Source organism: Ovis aries, chromosome 9 (assembly GCF_016772045.2).
Source record: "Ovis aries strain OAR_USU_Benz2616 breed Rambouillet chromosome 9, ARS-UI_Ramb_v3.0, whole genome shotgun sequence".
NCBI classification, from domain to species: Eukaryota; Metazoa; Chordata; class Mammalia; order Artiodactyla; family Bovidae; genus Ovis; species Ovis aries.
The window spans coordinates 13,331,365-13,349,708 of NC_056062.1; the positions used below are offsets into that span (position 1 = coordinate 13,331,365).

General features: G+C 55.9%; 1 protein-coding gene across 10 annotated transcripts in view; it reads left to right on the top strand.

The window, feature by feature from the left end:
• ARHGAP39 (Rho GTPase activating protein 39) overlaps positions 1–18,344 on the top strand; it is a 53,464-nt gene that overhangs the window by 4,651 nt on the left and 30,469 nt on the right. For 5 of the 10 annotated variants that reach the window (XR_009595024.1, XM_060393581.1, XM_042253859.2 and 2 more), the window contains exons 1-3: positions 7,541–11,417; positions 14,229–14,392; positions 17,464–17,898. Coding sequence is in view for 9 of the 10 variants with exons in the window: in XM_060393581.1 (XP_060249564.1) it covers positions 11,277–11,417; positions 14,229–14,392; positions 17,464–17,898 (740 nt within the window). In the remaining variant the exon portion in view is untranslated. Of the gene's footprint in view, positions 1–7,540; positions 11,418–14,226; positions 14,393–16,989; positions 17,899–18,344 lie in introns of those variants that run through there. The other 5 variants (XM_027973333.2, XM_042253860.2, XM_042253862.2 and 2 more) reach the window with 4 other exon arrangements.

Here is an 18,344-nt window from a genome sequence, read left to right on the forward strand (position 1 = left end):
CAGGTACCCAGGATCTCTCATCTCTTGCATTCCTAAGTGTGAATGTTTTAATTCTCTTAGATTATCTTTATTTCACTCCCCAAAGGGTTAAACATTTTTTTTGGCTTGAGAGTGTATTCAGGGTGTGAAGGTACAGAGGGTACGTAGTTAAGCTGCCTTTTGCTTCCGTTTTCTGCCCTACAGGCCTGGTCTGGTGGAGGCACCCGCTACATCTCCTAGACGCTTTGTGGCTATGCAAGCAAACACGTATATGTGTTACTTCCTGCTCTTTTCTTTTAAAAGTTTCTCAACTTTGCCTTTTTAACTAAATGTGTTTGGGAAGTCACTCCATATCAGTACATTTTTCATTTCATTCTTTCTCATGACTGGCTGTGTGGGGGTGCTGTAATTTAACCAACCTCTGCTGGTGAATATCGTATTTTGTGCAGTTAAAATAACGCTGTGGGTACAGCATGGTGCAAACGTGTGGATGTGGCTGTAGGGCCCATCCCTAGAAATAACACCTCTGCCTTTAACTATCGTTTATTCTGTTAGATCAGGTTTTGCTTTTGTTTCTTTATGTCTTTAACTCTGTACTTTTTTTGGTTATTTGTTTCTCCCAGTTATCCGTCTCCGTCTATGTTTAAATAATATAGTATGGTCAGCCTAAATGAGCTTCTCAGTTGGAAATTGGCTCACCTTTCATGTGCTCTTATTGTTAAGAGTGACTAGGAAAACTTATCCACACAGAAACTTGTGTACAGATGTTCACAGCAGTATCATTCACAGCCCAAAAGTCCATCAAAAGGGGAAACAGCCCAAAAGGGGGAAAAAAGGGGAAAGGGGGAAACAGCCCAAAAGTCCATCAATAGGTGAACAGACAAAGTGTGTTCGTCCATACAGTGGAATATTGACTGGCAATAAGAAGACATGAAGTACTGATCTGTGCTACAGTGTGGATGAATCTTAAACATTATGCTGGGTGAAAAGCCAGACACAAAGATCTCGCTTTGTACGGTTCCACTGCTATGAAATAGGCAGATCCATAGAGACAGGAAGTGGGTTCAAGGTGCCAGGCCCGGGGGATGACAGCTGAGGCGTATATGGGGTTTCTTTTGGAGCAGTGAAAGTATTCTGAAATTGACGTTGCTGAAGGTTGTGCATGTCAGAGAATGTGCTAAAATATTCCAAAAATCTATGCTTTAAATGGGTAAATTTTAGGGTATATGAATTATATCTCAGTAAAGCTGTTAAAAATAAAAGTGACTAGGATTTTTCAGAAGCGAACTTTCCAAGGTGGGGGCCAAGGCCTTAGTGTTGACTCCATCCCGGGGTCGTGAGGAGTAGTCTGGTGGTGGGGACGATAACCCCGAGTCAGTCCCTGAGGGGCTGGCTGAGGGGACACAGCACTGTTTGCAGCGCGGAAGCCTTCAGTTCGGCCTTGCTGCCGCCCTGAGGGATGCGGTCCATCACAGGTGAATCGGTCACATCACTTCGCAAATCTCCATCTGTCTTCCAGGGGCGTTGGGCTGGAGCATGACTGAATTTCAGAGGATGCTGTACACTACTGAGTGTTACACGTGTGTAAGGTTCTAAAAAGTTAATTTCAACACCAGGAGGCCAAGTCAGCAGAGCATGTTTCCCGTCCTCTTGCAGGCTGGTGGACCCCGAGTGTGGCTGCAGGGCGCTGTCCCAGGCCTGGCACGCCGCCTCTGGCCTCCACTGCTGGGGCCTGTGTGCTTCCTTGGCTGCCCTTCTCTGTTCCGCTGCCTCCCTCAGTCCTTTCCTAACATTCCTGCGGGCCCGGCGTGAACCAGAGGCATGGGGGCTTCCTTCATAGGTTGGACTTTACAGGAATGTCATCCCAAGATACTGCTGGTGGTTCTGTGACAGCCCCTTCAGCCACTTGCTGTGACTTCTCTAGTGGCCAGCCTGTGTTCCTAGCCATTGGGATTGTGTGAAGCATGTAAAATACGAATCTCCCAGCCTGTAGACCTCACGTTGTTTGTCACCTGTCTCTGATGTGCGTTGGTTTGGCCGCTGTGGATCTTCGTTGGCTCATGTGGGATCTTTAGTTCCTGACCAGAGGTTGAACCTGGGTCCCCTGCGTTGGCAGTGCAGGATCTTTGCCACTGGACCACTGGGGAAGTCCCTGATTGGTGTTCCTCTGTAGATGATTGCTCTAGTTATTTTATTCTCGTTAACAAATCACCCCACAGGTTAGGGGCCTAAAACAGTCTTGTATTATCACCTCTCATGGTTTCTGTGGCTTAGGAATTCAGGAGACACTCAGCATGGGATATTGTGTGACTGCATTTCAGACGGGGCTAGGGAGGGGTCATCTCCAAGCTCCCTCGCGTGCTCTGGAGTCTGACTGAGGAGTAGCCAGGACCCACGCACAGCACCTTGCAGCTAACTCCTTGCTGGTGGCCAGAGCATGCATCCCAAGAGCTGGCAGTGGAGCTGCAGCTTCTTTTGCAGCCGGGTCTCCGTGGTCACAGTGTCACTTCTTCCCCATCACGCCCACTAGGAGGAGTTAGGTTGGCCAGCTGTGGTCCAGGAAGGTGGCTTAGACTCTGCCCTTTTGTCTAGGCCTGGGGTCCAGGAACCTGCTGGTGTCCTTTCAGACCACTGATCTTGCTCTCTTCGGTGGTAGCTATTAGGACATTCAGTGCTTCACGCAGTGAACCTGCCTGTGCGTTTATTTTATTTACAACAACAAAAATGTACATGTGTGCACCAGGTGGTACTGTTGCTCCAGAAATCATTGTCCGGGGCCGCTCTCGCTGTGTCTTCTCCAGTGGTTCTCTTGAATTTAACGGGGTCTCCAGTCCGTTCTCCCCGGCACAGTGCTTCCCTGCTTGTTTCTCAGGCATTCGGCATGAATTTCAGTCCTGTCCTCTAGTTCACTTAGCTTTTGAGTAGGTAATTCTTTTCCTCATGCACCAGCACTCCTAACCTGACACAATTTAAAGTTGCTTTCAGGTTGCTGTTTTGTTTATGAGGAATCACCAGAGTCTGCTTTCAGATACGCGCTGCACAGGCAGCCACGGCCCATGGGTGGGAGACCAGGCTGCTGAGAGCTGGTGTCGGAGGTCACTTGGGGACAGTGAGTGGGGGCTCGGCAACTGGGGGGTGTGGACAACATCCCTGGGGGTCTGTAGCAGTGAGAACGAGGACAGGTGGCAGTTATGGGGGTTTAACACGTGGACAGACTGTCTCCCCTGCTCTTCCCCACACTGACACATAAGAAGGATCAGAACAAACACTCCCAACTGTGCTCCATCGAGGAGGAGGCAGAGGAACAACCCCACCCTTCCCGGTGGTCCCGTGATACACTCTGCAGGGGCCAAGACCCCCAGGAATGAGGGGCCAGGGTGAGGCTCAGTAGGAGGTGGGGCGTGTTCAGGGGGAAGGGACGGCATGAGCAAAGGCCCTGAGGTTACCAAGATTGGGTGCAGCAGGAGCAGAAATACTCCCCTCACAGCGCAGGCACAGTGCCTGTGGGTCAGAAGCAGGCTGGCGGGGATGGGTTTCCAGCCCAAGTCTTCTGGCTGCAGGGCTGGCCTTTCCCTGATGCTGGACGCCTCTACGCGGTCCACCTGCCAAGAGGGCCTGTGAGGCCCATGCCCCAGGAGCACATGCCCGGACACTTCGGACGTGCGCAGCAAGTGTGCTAGTCACTCAGCCATGTCCGACTCTTTGTGACCCCGTGGACTGTCATCTGGCAGGCCCCTCTGTCCATGGGGTTCTCCATGCAGTAACACTGGAGTGGGCTGCCATTTCCTCCTCCAGGGGTCCTCCTGACCCCAGGGGTCGAGCCCTGGTCTCCCGTGCAGCAGGCGGGTTCTTTCCCAACTAAGCCCCAAGGGATGCTTCTCCCAGCTGAATTTCAAATCCAGCCTGAGGTTTTTTCCCTGCACGTTGTTCTAAGGAAATGTTTGATTTAGTTTTTTGACATAAGTAAAATTTTACCCCTTTAATAACCATTAACTGAAATATGTATTAGAATAACTATATGATTTATGAACTTGAAACAATTTTATCAACATTTAGTTGATTTACAGTGTTAATTGCTGTTGTACAAATGATTCAGGTATACATATATATATGTCTATATACTCTACGAACTTTTAAACTATCAAAACCTGAAAGATATTCTACCAAAAAATGTTAATCAGGATGATTTCCATGGGGGTATTTGTATTTGTAAAGTGGTTAATGTTAATAGATGATGAGGTTAGAAAATTATTCTTTCTGTATTTTGAGATAATTTCTATGTTGAAAATTAAATTTTAGTTAATTAAAATTTCTAAAATCCAGCTCTTACTTTTCCCATAAAGATAATATTTTAAAGAAAGCATATTGACTTTCAGGTGAGGATGGCAGGTGAACCCATGCATACAGTTTCTGTCTTCCAAACACCTGCTGAACAGATAGGAAGGTGACACTTAATAGATCGGCTTCCAGGGCCGGGGCGAGTAAAGGGAGGGAGACAAACCAGGACAGTGTGGGAGCCGGGAGGAGACCTGAGGACTCCGGGCTGTATTCTGCGGCAAGAAAGCCGACACTAACCCTGTTGGCACCCCGGGCTCATCCGAAGGCTCCCAGGAGCTCAAGGCAGCGAGAAGAGACCACAGTGAGGAGCAGAAGACGGGAAGCCAACAGGAAGGGCCAGGGAGATTTGAGACAGACCAAATGGAATCTCTAGAAACAACCCTAACCCACTGGCTAAATGTCAGATTATAAGTAGCTGAAGAGAGGCTTTGTGAACCAGCTGAAAGGAGTTTAATGAGAATAGCACAGAGGTGACGGGATGGGAAGCGTGACAGGGTGGCTGAGCCTGGGGGGTGGTGCACCCCTGAGCTGCCGCCAGGGGGTCACCTAAGCCCCGGCTGGGGCACCTCGTGAGGGGGCAGGCGGTCTGTCCTTCTGGGTGAGTGCAGGGAGCCTGCTCCGGGGCTCTGAGCCCAAACCTGCAGGCAGTCTCTGCTCAGGCCGGCTAGGGGCCTGAGGGTGCCCTCTGCTCAGACTGTCAGTGATCCGGCGAGGTGTCAGCTCTCCCGCCACAGCCGAGCGTGGGTCTCCTTTCCCCGGCGATGATACCTGCATTGTCTTCCCCGTGCTGGCCCTTTGTGGTGGGGGTGTCCGTCTCTGGGCGCCACTGCCTCCTCCAGGCCTGCTGTCCAGCTCTGAGCGTTTGCTGCTGTTTCCCCATCATGCGTCCCAACCTTCATGAGCTCCCACAGTTGCTTCATGCTGGACATTACCGATGACTGCAGGGTCAGGGCTGTCCTGGACGACATCCACCTTGAGGCCAGTGTGACACAGGCTGGGTGGGAGCTTGTGTGTCCCCGACCTGCGTCACCGTTTCCGAAGTGCTGGCTCTTACTGCGGCCTTGGTGAGCCCTCCTTACTTCCTTTGTGCTGCAGCCAGGAGGGGCAGCCTTCCTGCCGCAAGCCAGGCCCTTGGAGATGGAACAGACTGGAGATGCCCTTCTGCTGTGCCTCGGCTCCTGTTCTCCTCCTCAACCTTCCCTGCTCCTCGTGACAGCGGCAGGTGCGGGGCTGGGGCGTTAAATGGCCCCACGAGGACTCTGTCATCACCAGTGTGACCCAACTGTGGGACAAGGGATCATCACCCTCTCATTTGGCTCCTCCCGGGGCTGCCTGCATCAGGCGTGACTGGATCCAGGTGCCACGTGGTCATTCACCTTTTTCCTACTGTTTATTTCTGCCTCCTTTTTTTTTTCTTTGAGAAGCTTCTCCCTGTTGGGGACAAAGCACCCAGCAGCTTCAGGCCCCAAACCCAGGCTAGGACTTAAGCAGGCAGGCCACATCCTCCCCTGTGGTCCTCTAGGATGTTCTGCTTCACTGCACCCATCACGTGGGGCGAGGTGCAGGCAGGGCCTGGGCTCAGACACCTGGAAGGCCTCAGGGAAGGGGTCTGCTAGCAGAGGAGGGAGAGAAGTGTGGACGGACAGCCTGGCCCAGCTGCGGGGCATGAGCTCAGACGCTGGCCTTTTAAAAACCGGGGTCTCATTTTCTATCCTGTGAGGTGAGGACCTGGGTGAGAGGGGAAATGTGATCATGCTTTTAGAGCTCTTGCCAAGTGTTTTCTGTATACAGTAGGTGCTCAGTAAGTGATGCAGCTAGGGCGAGGGCTGTGCCTGTTGAGATGCTGAAACTGAGGCAGCTTTGTGGAGGGAGTGCATCTTCCAGGTCTGGTTGGGCAGTGGCATGTTGCACTCGGGCCACCTGCTGAGCTGTGGGTTCCACGCTTCCTGCCCTGTCTCGGCCTTGCAGCTGCTTGCGGGGTGACTGTGCGTGTGGGCATCTCGTGCCGCCAGAAGGCTGTCTCTGTCCTGACCTGCTGTCCTGGCTGTGCTGCCCAGGGAGCATGGATGCCCCCCAAAGCTAGGGCAGGGGCGGTACTCAGGTGCAGACCAGTGCACGGGGGTGACTGTGGTTCTGGGTTTCTAGGTTCCTGTAGAGGTGACATCCTGCAGTAGCTGCAGCCCCACCTGCTTGAGGCACCTCCTGATGCCCGCCCCTCGCCCCGTCCCCGCCCAGGCCCCTGCCTTTGGAAACACTGCCTACATCTTCCTTTGTCCTGTGAGCTGTGACCCCAGACAACTGCGGGGATCAGGTCTCATTCACTGAGCGCTGTGCCCCAGCGTTAGGGCTGTGACTGAGCAGCTGGTCCTTTGGCCTTTGTTGGGACCTTTGACTTCTGTGCCCCGATGGAGTCTGTTTTCAGTTGTTCCTGGGATGGTCCCTGAGATGAAGCCCGGTTCACATGCCGACTCTTTCTCACGGACGTGAGCCCCCACCTCTGGAGCTGCACGGCCTTCTCGCAGACCAGGGTGTCTTATCCACTCTTGACTGTCACAGTTTCACATCCTTATGTTGAATGTATCTGGATCTTTAAATGTATGCTTTGATGGTCTTTGTCTTACCTAGACCACCCACCCGTTTGTGTTTATGAAAATTACTGTGTTTGAATTTATTTCTACCATCTTACCTCATACTCTGTCCTGTCATTGAGAACAGATTCCTCTTTTCTCCATTTGGACTATTTTTTTTTTTCTTATCTGAACTGGAATTCACTCACTTGACTTCCCTCGTGGCTGCCCTGGGTATTTTAACACAGAGAATTCATTTATCAAAATTTAATTGATATTTTTACTCCCCTCCAAACAGTCCGGAGCTATTAGACACTTCCTCCCAGCTCCTGCTTCCTCTGGGTGGGAGGGCTACGTTTTCTACCTGCTGCCTTCAGGGTATCAGCCTTGGGGTGTCTCCAAGGGTCATCACCCAGGCATGTCCAGGGCTTTTTGTCCATTCCCCTGCCTCTCCTGAGTGGTACAAATGCTCCTCAGATGCACACAGCAGAATGATCCCCATTCCTGGTTTTACTTGGCTTTTGCCCTCCGGGGTTCTGAATTTTTTTCCTGTCTCATCAGCAGATTAAAGTTTTTTTTTCCATAGTTTAAAACTGTCGTAATAGTGTGTGTTCTCTCTTAAGAGGGTTGGTCGGAGCTACATGTTTCATTATTGTGACAGAAATGGTAGGGTTCTCCAAAGTCTTTTCTCCCAGGAGGTCCTGGGGCTAGCCTCCTGTGTGTGTTTGGGGACAGGCGTGTCTACAGCATGAGGGCCCCAGTTTTCCCAGTGGCCTGGCCGGCTTGGCCCTGTCAGGAAGGCATTGTCTCTCCTGTTATTGGAACTTGGCTCCTTGGTTTACCGGTGCACTCTGCAGTCACATGTGTTCACACGCTCAGGAGTCTCACAGCCCGCACCAAGCAGGCTGCAGGGGCAGAGAGGCCTGGCTGTGGGCTGGGGTCCTGCCCGGCCCCAGCCTGCTGGGGACAGTGCTGCTGGGCACCAGCCAGTCCAGCTCCCGGGGCTCGTGCTCCAGATGCAGCCCATCAGGAGCCAGCACTGAGCATGTCTGCTCTGCAGCCCGCGGAGGGAGCTGGGCTCAAGCACCTGCTCAGCCACAGGTGACTGGAGCGCACCTGCAGCCGGGTGCTGAGGAGCGGGCGGCAGTCCCCAGTGCTGCAGCCTCGGCCTGGCAGGTCTGTGGGGCGGGGAGGGGCGGCCCTGCCTGCAAGGTGGGGGAGGGCGCCCAGAGGCCCAGTGAGTTCACCGGCGGCTGCACTGCAGGTGTGCAGCCACGGGCGGCTGTCTGCACGTCCCAATGCATTTTTTGTGAGTTTTCCGTGTGTCTCTGCTTCCCCTCCAGCCAGGTGCTTTTCAAGAGGTGGAGGTGCAGAGCTCAGGTGTGGAGCCGGCCTCGGGCTCCCGCTGGCAGCTCCAGGGCCTGCGCGCAGGCAGTCTTAAGGGGTCTTGGCGGGCAGGGAGGTAGAAAACTTCCCTCAGGTGTGGGGTGTTTGTGGAGCATTTTGGGGAGTTGACCAGGACAGAGTGAGGGTGGCCAGTGGTGAGCCTCAGTTACCCGTGGAAACAGGTAGAACATCCACACCTGCCACGGGAGAAGGCCAGACCCGAGACTGAGCAGCAGGGCAGGGCAGCCAGGGGTGTCCTGTCTCCAGTCTCACCCATGGAAGCCTGGCAGAGGGCTGGGCAGGCAGGGAGCACCCTGGGGAGCAGCCGGTCGCCGGCACCCAGCCTATCGCCGCCCCTGTGCTCTGCTGTCCCGCAGTGTCAGGGGCTCCCTTTCCTCAGGGAGGCTCTGTGTTCTCCTGGGTGGGGGCAGACGGGGCCAGGAGCGAGCACAAGAGAGTCTGACGCTGGCTTTGCTGAGCTTCACTGGAAACTGAGGTCCTTTCACTGCAGTGAGTGCAGTGGACTCGCCGAGTGAAGCTCTGGGTGCTCAGCGAGCCCTGGCAGAAGGCAGTGCTCTAACAGTCACAGGGAGGCTGTCCGGCTACAGGAGTGCCCCTGGCTCCTTCCGCTAGAGTCCAGGCTCGCTCTGCTCACCGCACAGCAGGCCAGTGAATCCGTGAGGTGAGGTGCTGAGGCAAGGAATACTTTATTCAGCGTGCCGGGTGACCAAGAAGATGGCAGACTAATGTCTCAAAGTGACCATCTTGCTGGCGTCTGGATGCCAGCTTCTTTTATGTGTCAGAGACAGGTGGGAGGTAAGGAAACAAAGTAAAAAGGTCATTAATCTTGCGAACATTTACTAGGACGGCAAGCCTCCAGCAGGGGGTTGTGTCGTTTTAGTCCTTCGTGCCATCTATAGGTAGGGCTCTGAACAAAGGCACTTTAACAGTCGGGGAAAGGGGCAGGATTCTCTGAGGCAGGCCACTATGTGTGATTATAATAGCAAGAGCAATGAAAAGCAAGTCAAAGAAACAGTTTCAGCATGGAGTCAGAATTGACTTCTCCATGCAACCCTGCCTTTGTGGGGATCCTGTCCGGTCCTGCTGCCTGGGGTCCCTGCACCACCCCACACCCCTCCCTGAAGCCCCCATGGGGTTTTGTGGGCCAAGGCATCTGGGGGCTGGGGGCTCAGCCTGGAGGGGTGGGACTGGCTGCCCTCTGGTCTCTGGGGTGACGGAGTGTCAGCGTTGGCCCCCCGTGACCGTGCAGACCACAGCTCTCTCTCACTGACCTCCTAGAGCTGGGGTGCTGTGTGGGGCTGTTCCGGTCACAGGCCAGGCTGTGTGCGAGACCCAGCTCGCGAACACGTGACAGGCGCTCTGCTCCCTCAGCAGTCCTGCAGGGGCCCCGCGTCTGTTGTGTTGGTGAGGAAGCCCAGGAAGGCGAGGAGGAGTCTGTGCCCTGTGGGTGAGCAGAGCAGGGCCTGTGTGTCCTGATGGCCTGCGCGTGACCCCAAGGCCAGTCAGGAGCCGAGTGCTGGCCCCACGGTGGCAGCTTTCTGGGAGCTTGAAGGGCAGCACCAGGCTCCGAGATTCACTGCACGCATGTCCAGTTGACTCCACACAGCTGTGTCCTTTCTGTGTGGGTGCATCAGACATCCTTTCCCAGAAGGGTCTGAAAAGCTGGTTCTGACCTATAGGCCGATTCTCTGACTTGCCGAGGGGTTAGGTCACAATGTTCAGCATAACAGCATGGCCAGGCGCTAGAGGAGGGGAGTCAGTGAGAACAGCTGGGCGGGAGGCGCGGAGGCGGAAATGCCAGCCCGGCCTGTTCCGAGCAGGAGAATGCGGCCTTGTGCCTCCAGCTCAGAGTCAGGCTTTCAGAGCTTGAGACTGAGTTGGGCTCATTGTTCAGAACTTGGAAAACTTATTAAAAACAGCATTGAGAATGGAACGTAGGCCTTCTGGAAATGATGGCTGAGCAGAGACTTGTTTATTCTTCTTCCCTCCCTGAAACTCACTGAAATGGACAAAAAGAATGAAAACTGGGTAACAGGATTTAATCTACAGTGAATCAGGGATAAGCACAGCCGGAGAATGGTGTCAGCCAGACAGGGAGGAGGAGAAAGCGAGAGCCTCAAGCAGGTTGCAGTTTCCCCACTGGAGCACTTGGGAGGGACCGTTGATGACATTTACTTGGCAGAAAGGGGTCTGTGGTCTGCGTGGGCCTTGGGGTAAACCAGATGTAGGTGGGTGTCTGGTGAGAGATGAGCTGAAGGAGGAAGGCCCGGTGTTCCAAGTGCATTTTCTACAAGAGCCAGATTCTTACGGGGTGAGGTTGGGGAGGGAGGGGAGGTGGCCCTCCCCGGGGATGTGCTGGCAGGGCCTTGGGCCTCGTCCCCCTTACGGTGGGGCTGAGAAGAGGCCTCCTGGTCAGTCACCTTGCAGGTGGGCAGACGGTCACCTCAGAGGAGCTTTGGCAGGAGGGCCTTCAGATGCCCGTGGGGCCAGCTTCCAGCCCCTCCCCTCACAGCACTGCAGAGGCCGGGGCCCCTGTCCTCAGTCAGAGACCAGGAGACTCGCCGGAACCAGAGGAAGAAACGTCTGGTTGTGTTTGAGGTGCTGTTGCACGCAGTACGCCGGCCTGCGCAGAGCAGAGAAGAGCCGCACTGGGCGTCCTGGGAACCCAGACGGCCTTACCGGGTGCAGGTGCAACGCTGTCTTCAGTCAGAGTTGGGTTTCTGTCACTTGCAACCAAAAAATGTCCTAGGACCAGAAACTCATTTCCAGAGCAGAGCCTGTAAAGAAATTTGGCAATCAAGCTTTCAGGAGCATCAACGCTGGCAGGGGCTCCCCATCTCTGGCCCTGTCCTCATTTGCAGACAGACAGTGACCAGAAGCTAGAGTGGGAGCCTCTTGCATACACTGGGAGGAGGGGAGGGAGCTGAGCACTTGGGAGAAGAAGTGGGGGCGGGGCTGGCACAGCCGAGGGCGGGGTACAGGGCTATGGCAGCCACGAGGGCCCAGGAGCAGCGCAGACACAGGGCGGCTGCTGGATTGAGGACCGCGGCCCCGGGACAGCTGCTCTGGCCGGAGAGAACGGCCACACAGAGACAAGCAGACGGAAGATGGCCAGAGACGTGCCGGGTGAGGAGCTGTGGTTGGTGCTGAAGTCTGGAGAGAGGCCGTCCAGGGAGGGCAGGAAACGCCCTGGGTTGGAGGGCTGGCTTGCATGTTGAGAGTCGGGTTTGGGAAGAACTGGGTGTGAAATGAACAGCACGGCCCAGGCCGTGGTGCCGACAGAACCCCCTGCTCCAGAGGGCGGGCTGTGGGCAGGGCCTGGGGGTGCCCTTGGGAGGAGGGTCCTGGAGTTGGAGTGTCCGCAGCAATGGTACTCTGCAGGGGATCTTTGTCTCTTCTCCCCGTCCTTGTTACTCGTGTGTCATATCAACATGGACTTAGGGACATTTACTTTATACTTCACATTACAATTTAGTATGGCTTTTTTCTCAAAATGTTCCAGCTTTGGTCACTGGAAGCTCTTTTATTTGGTACTGCTGTCCCTTTGACAGGCCCCTTCACTGTGGGGCTGTGTTTTTTGTCTTAAGTCTTCCTAACCTTCTGACTGCAGGACTCTCGCTCCAGGGTCCATTGTGTCTGTCTGCTTTCCGCAGTCTCCGAAGATTCTGGGTGTGAGTGTAGGAGCTGCTCTGCCTGTTGCTACTCTTAGGCCCTCTCGTGTTTGTGTGAACTGACCTGTATACACACGCGCACGTCTGCAGATCCCCACATTACAGTAAAGGGGGGCGGGTGCCTGCCCGGGACGCCACCTCCAGTCCACCACCTCGCGGGTTGTGGATGCCTCCCTCGCTGGTTCCTGACTGTCCGCTGCTGCTCCTCCCCACTCCTTCAGATGTCTCCCTGAAGTGGGAGGCGTGTGAACGGAAAGGTGTGAAAGCAATGGCGTGGAACCCAGAAAGCTTTTGTAAACCAAGACATGCGCGATGGCGGCCCGCGGCGCTGGTGACTCCAGGTCAAGTTTCTGTCTCTCACCCCTGGGAGCCACACCCACGCGCCGCTGGGGACGGTGAGCAGGTCCGGGTTGCCGCAGTGGCCGCCTGTGCTGAGGCTGGGCTGCGGGCCCCCGGTGGCAGAGCTCCCCTGCGCCCGCAGCCCCGACGTGCGCGCCCGCAGCCCCGACGTGCGCGCCCGCAGCCCCGACGTGCGCGCCCGCAGCCCCGACGTGCGCGCCCGCAGCCCCGACGTGCGCGCCCGCAGCCCCGACGTGCGCGCCCGCAGCCCCGACGTGCGCGCCCGCAGCCCCGACGTGCGCGCCCGCAGCCCCGACGTGCGCGCCCGCAGCCCCGACGTGCGCGCCCGTGGTGGGTCTTTTGCGCCTCAGCCACTCGGGTGGCCACGCCAGTGTCCTAGGGTGCTTTTAGTTAGCATTTCCCAGTGACAAAAGAGGTGGCGCACAATTCTGTCTGCGTTTACTGGATATTTTTTTTTAAGTGTGTTTTCAAGTTTTTTGTCTTTTTTTCTGTCGAGTATTAGGTTTTTCTTATTTATTCCTAGGAACCTTATATGAGTTCTGGAAATAGTCCTTTGTTAGGTCAGATAGGTACACACGCAAATGTAATGCATTATACATATTCTGTGCAGCAAATACCTCCCACCCAGGGTTTGTGTTTTTACTTGTAATAGGAAGAAAATGTTTATTTTTAAAGATTTTATTGAATTATAGCTGATTTACAATGTTGTATTAATTTCTGGTGTACGATGCAGCGATTCAGTATACATATATATGTTCTTTTTCCTATTCTTCCCCATTATGGTTTATCACAGAATCTTGAATTCAGTTCCCTGTGCTATACAGTAGGAGTTTATACATCCTATATATAGTCTGTATCTGCTAATCTCAAATTCCCTAACCTTCCCTCCCCCACACCTCCCTTTGCCAATGCAAGTTCCTTCTCTGTCTGTGAGTCTGTTTCATAGACAAGGTCATTTGTGTTATAGTTTATATTTCATGTAAAAGTGATATCGTACGGGATTTGTCGTTCTCTTTCTGAGTTGCTTCCCTTAGGATGATATCTCCAGGTCCATCCATGTTGCTGCAGACGGCATCATTTCACTGTTTTTTATGCCTGAATAATACCCACGATGGTAAAGATTTATAAACAGAGGTTCTTAGGTTGTAGTCCAATTTTTAATGCTTCTTGTGTCGTGAGTGGTTTTGTGTCTGATTAAGTGTACCTACTCCAAGACCACAAAGATTTTCTTCTGCATTTTCTCTAAAAGTCTTATTGTTTCACTTTATTTATCTATTTTTGGCTGGGGGGTGGTCTTCATTGCCATGCGCAGGCTTCCCTAGTTGCCTCGTGCATGCTCAGTTGCCCCGAGGTGTGTGCGGTCTTAGTTCCCTGACCAGGCATGGAACCTGTGTCCCCTGCACTGGAAGGCGGGTTCTTAACCTCTGGACCACCAGGGAAGTCACCTTATTGTTGTGTCTTTAACGTTTGGAGCAGTGGTTTACCTAGAATTGAGTTTGATGTATCGGATGAGGTAGGGGTCGAGGTTCATTGTTTCCCATGTGTAAATTGTGCCATTGCAGCACCGTTTTGGAACAGCCCCTCAGTTGTAAATCCGGGCCCTGTGTGTGTGTAGACCACCTTCAAGTGCTGCCCAGCCTCTTACCGCGGACACCCACCTGGAAGCACCAGTGGGTGGTGCTGTCCCTGTTCAAAAGCAAGGACCCTGCTCTCCGAGGAGCAGGCAACTCTCCCAGAGCCAGCTGGCGAGGGGTCTGAATGCCCTCCCCAGGAGCCAGATCCCAGCTGGGTTCAGGGTCGGGCACTACATTCTCACCAGTGACCTGGGCCCTGAAAAGGGCTGGGCTGGCTGTTACTGGTGCCCCAAACCGCAAGGCATAACATTGTGGCTTCTGCTGTCTTGTAGGGCGATGCCTTCCTGACTGATGCTGGAGGGCGTCCCGATGACCGGCTGACGGCCGTCCGCCTGGCTCCTGAAGAAGAGGCTGCCATGTCCCAGGCGCAGGACTACGAGTGCGAGAGCCAGCATGCCGGCCTGCTGGAGTCTCGGGTGTCAGGGTCCAGCACGAGGTGAGGAAGCTGAGCCGCGGGACCAGAGGAGCCGGAGCCTTTTGCTCGGCTCGGCAGCAGGCACATGGGGCTGGCCCGCCCCCTGTCCCTCGGCCACTGTGCTGCAGGCCGGGGAGGGCTTCTCCGCGCGCAGTGGACCCCCTGCCAGCCCTCAGCTGGACCCTGCCCCCGCCTATTCCGGGGGGCCAGTGCCCAGCGTCTTGCATTCACCTGAACCTCTCCACGTGGAATCATGAGTTTGTTGTTTTACGTGGTTTGTCGTTTATCCCGCACTTTGGATCCTATCGCAGGGCCCCGTGTCACAGGCGACGTGTTTGGCCACACTTGCTTCCCTTTCTCCTGGTAGATTGCCTGGGACACACTTGGCTCCCATTAGGCTCTTCTGGAAGTGAGTCTTTGAACAGGTCACTGTCTGAAGTGAAAGTCTGCAGAACTTGGAGAGCAGAGAGGCAGTTGTCCACGCAGCCCCTGGGCGCTGGGGAGAGGCCGCGGCCGGTCACACCCAGAGACCGCCGCCATCTTGAGTCTTCCTCCCACTTCATGCCAGACACTGTCGCCAGATGACTCTCCCTCAGTCTCGACAGCTTCCACAGTGTGGCTGGGCCACGGTGGTCCGTCCATCACCCGCAGGTTCTGACCCTTCTCAGCCACGTGCCCTGCCGCTCCCACTGACTGGAGCTTGGTGTGGGCGACACTGACCCCAGGGACAGGCGTGTCTGCTCGGTCCACTTGGGGTCTGCACAGGGCCTGCCTTCCCCCCAGGCCATGGGATCTGCTGCGACCCACCTTACTCCCAACCCTCACCAGACTCCGGGTTCCAGCATATTCTCTGCCCCCTGGGTCCCTGGGGTCTTCATTAAAAGTGCTGTGGGGGGCACCCAGAACGTTCTGAGAAAATGGGGTCCTGCCCACATGCACACAGCAGTGTGCTGAAAAGGAACCAGCTTGTTTTCTTTATTCAGAGAGAACTACCACCAGTAAATTCATTTGAAACTGTATTTAGATGTATAAAAGGAGTTGTTACTGCTTCCTTGGGGCTCACAGTGTTCAGTCCAGTACTTTCTGAGCATCTCTGCTGGGCCGGGCCTTCCTTGGGCACCTCCGCCCTTTGTCCCAGCTGATCCCATGCCGCAGCTCGAGGGGCAAGCAGGCCATCAGCTGAGGGGGATTGCAGAATTCAGAGCTTCCCTCTTCACAGGAGCGAGGTCTCCAGGCCCTTTTGTCCCTGTGAGGAGTGCCCTCGAGCAGTGCCTTCTGGCTGCCAAGCGTGGGGGCTGTGTCCTCAGGCTGAGAGTGGACGGTGCCCGCTGAGCTGTGTTGGGGGGAATCTCCCTTCTAGCGGGGGAGGGGGCACAAGGCTTCCCAGTTAAAAGTGCCAGGTTCCCAAGTTTAGAAGTTTGCTCTGCCCTCTGTGTGAAGAACAGCCAGCCAGCAGGCAAGAGCGGACGAGTTGAGCCTCACACCCTCGCTGGGCAGGGTGAAGGCAGTGGAGGTTGGGCCTGGGAGGGGCCTCTGGGGACACGGATGACAATGGGCACACATGAGGCCTCCTGCCCACTTTCCGCAGGCACTGGCCTTGCAGGGTCGCTAGAGATCAGAGGCCACGCGAGGCCTGCAGGGCCCAGAGATGCTGCAACCTGCGGGCGCTGCTGCAGGACTGCCCCGCCCTCTGCGTCGAGGGCACCCTCTCACGGCCCTGTTCCTCTAGCCGTCCGATCCCACGATGCCTACTCAGCCCTGCCCCATCTTCTGCAGAATGGCGGGTTAGGCGGTGGTCCCACGCTTGCAAGCACAGCCCCGGCGCCCTCCCCCACTGGGCTGCCTGGTATGGCCAGGCTGCAGGGGTTGCTGCTCCGACACGGCCAGGCCCCTCAGGCTGCTCCCTCCTGTGTTCCCTCCGCCAGCCCTCAGGGTCCTCAGGGCTCTCCCTCTTTACTGCTCCTCATCTCCTGCCCCTCTCGGCTCCACACCTTCCAGCTGCTGTACCCTGCCCACTCGGCCAGCCTACCTTGGCTCTGAGAGCTTCTAGAAGACACTGTGCATCCAAAAGAGGCCCCCAAGCCTGCAGGGCTGCTGCAGGGCGTGTGTGTGGGGGGGGTGGGGGCTCATATCTGGGTGTGTGTGTGTGTGTATGTGTGTGTGTGGGGGGGTGGGGGCTCATATCTGGGTGTGAGAGTGTGGAGTGTGTGTGTGGTGGGGGCTTATATCTGGGTGTGAGAGTGTGGAGTGTGTGTGTGGTGGGGGCTTATATCTGGGTGTGGGAGTGTGGAGTGTGTGTGGTGGGGGCTCATATCTGGGTGTGAGAGTGTGTGTGTGTGTGTGTGTGTGTGTGTGTGTGTGTGTGTGGTGGGGGCTCATATCTGGGTGTGAGAGTGTGTGTGTGTGAGTGTGTGTGGTGCAGGCTCATCGCCCTGCAGGGTTGTGCCTTCTCTCCTTCCCGCCCTGAGCACATCTGGCCTCAAAGGGCGGGATGAGGTTCTCAGAGAAGATTGTCAACACTGTCCCCTCAGTCCTCTGCTAAAGCCCACCTGTGCTCCTGCCTGGAAAACTGGGCTTGCAGCAGAGAGTAAGGAGACGGGTGCTCCCCTTCTCTGCAGGTCCTGGAAGCTTCTGACCAACCCAGTGCTGGTGAGGACCAGGCCTATCACAGAAGTGGTATTTAAAGGATTGTTACTTGTGTAGAAACTTGGAAGCAGAGTAAAATATGCTACCTACCTGTCAGCTGGAGCAAATTGCCTTATTCTGAATAGTTTTAATTTACACTTTTTTTTTAAGGACCTTAGGTGGATGACAGGCTTGTCCTCGGGGCGGGGTGTGCTTGGGGGGCTTTTGGGGGGTACCAGCTCTGCTTTTGACTGGGACAGCACAGCGATGTTGGCGTCCCCTCCCTCTGCGGGTGATGGGTGGCGCTGGCAGCCAAGCATCCGGGAGGGACGTGATGCGGTCTGGGAGGACGATGAGCAGTACCCAGAGCACGGTGCGGCCCAGAGCATGTGGCCTGACGGGCGGGATCCTTGGTCTTGGGATGGGTGGGGTCCCCCAGCCCTGCCTAACGCTGCCCTCCCCCCCAGGCTGGAGTGGGTGGAGATCATCGAGCCGCGCACGCGCGAGCGCATGTACGCCAACCTGGTCACTGGCGAGTGCGTGTGGGACCCGCCGACCGGCGTGCGCATCAAGCGGACCAGCGAGAACCAGTGGTGGGAGCTCTTCGACCCCAACACGTCGCGCTTCTACTACTACAACGCCAGCACCCAGCGCACTGTGTGGCACCGGCCGCAGGATTGCGACATCATCCCCCTGGCCAAGCTGCAGACCCTGAAGCAGAACACGGAGTCTCCGCGCGCCTCGGCGGAGAACAGCCCCGGGCGGGGCAGCAGCGTCAGCCGCGATGGCAGCACCAGCTCGTCCCTGGAACCCGAGCTGGACGCTGGTGACAGGGCGCTGGAGCCTGTGGGCCGCACCAGCCGGCAGGCCGCGCCGGGGATGGTGAAGGACGAGAGCGACAGGTGAGGCAGGCCCCTGCACCCTGCCGCCTCTGGGGGACCACCCACTCCCTTGGTGCCCACCGGGGCAGAGCTGGCCGAGGCCCTCTGGGCCCTGCTGGAGTGTCTCTGGATAGTTGTGAAATTGTTTGGTTCTCTCCAGTGTGGGAAGTGCTCCCGGGATGGGGGCACCCCAGAGCTGGCCTCCAGAGCTCCTGCAATGGAGGGGTGCCCTCCCCAGGCCCGCCTGCCTGTTGTTCTCTGGATGCAGATCCATGGGGGTCCGTTGGCCGACCCCACCTAACTCCAGGCCTCCCTGCTGGAGCTTGACTGACCTCGCCAGCACTGAGGGCAAGAGGTGAGGGCATCACCCCTGTTTTGCAGAGGAAGGTCTGAGGCGGTCAGCGCTGGGGCAGAGCACTGTCCTGGGCGCCCCAGGGTGTCGACTTGTCCAGCAGCCGCTGTGGCTG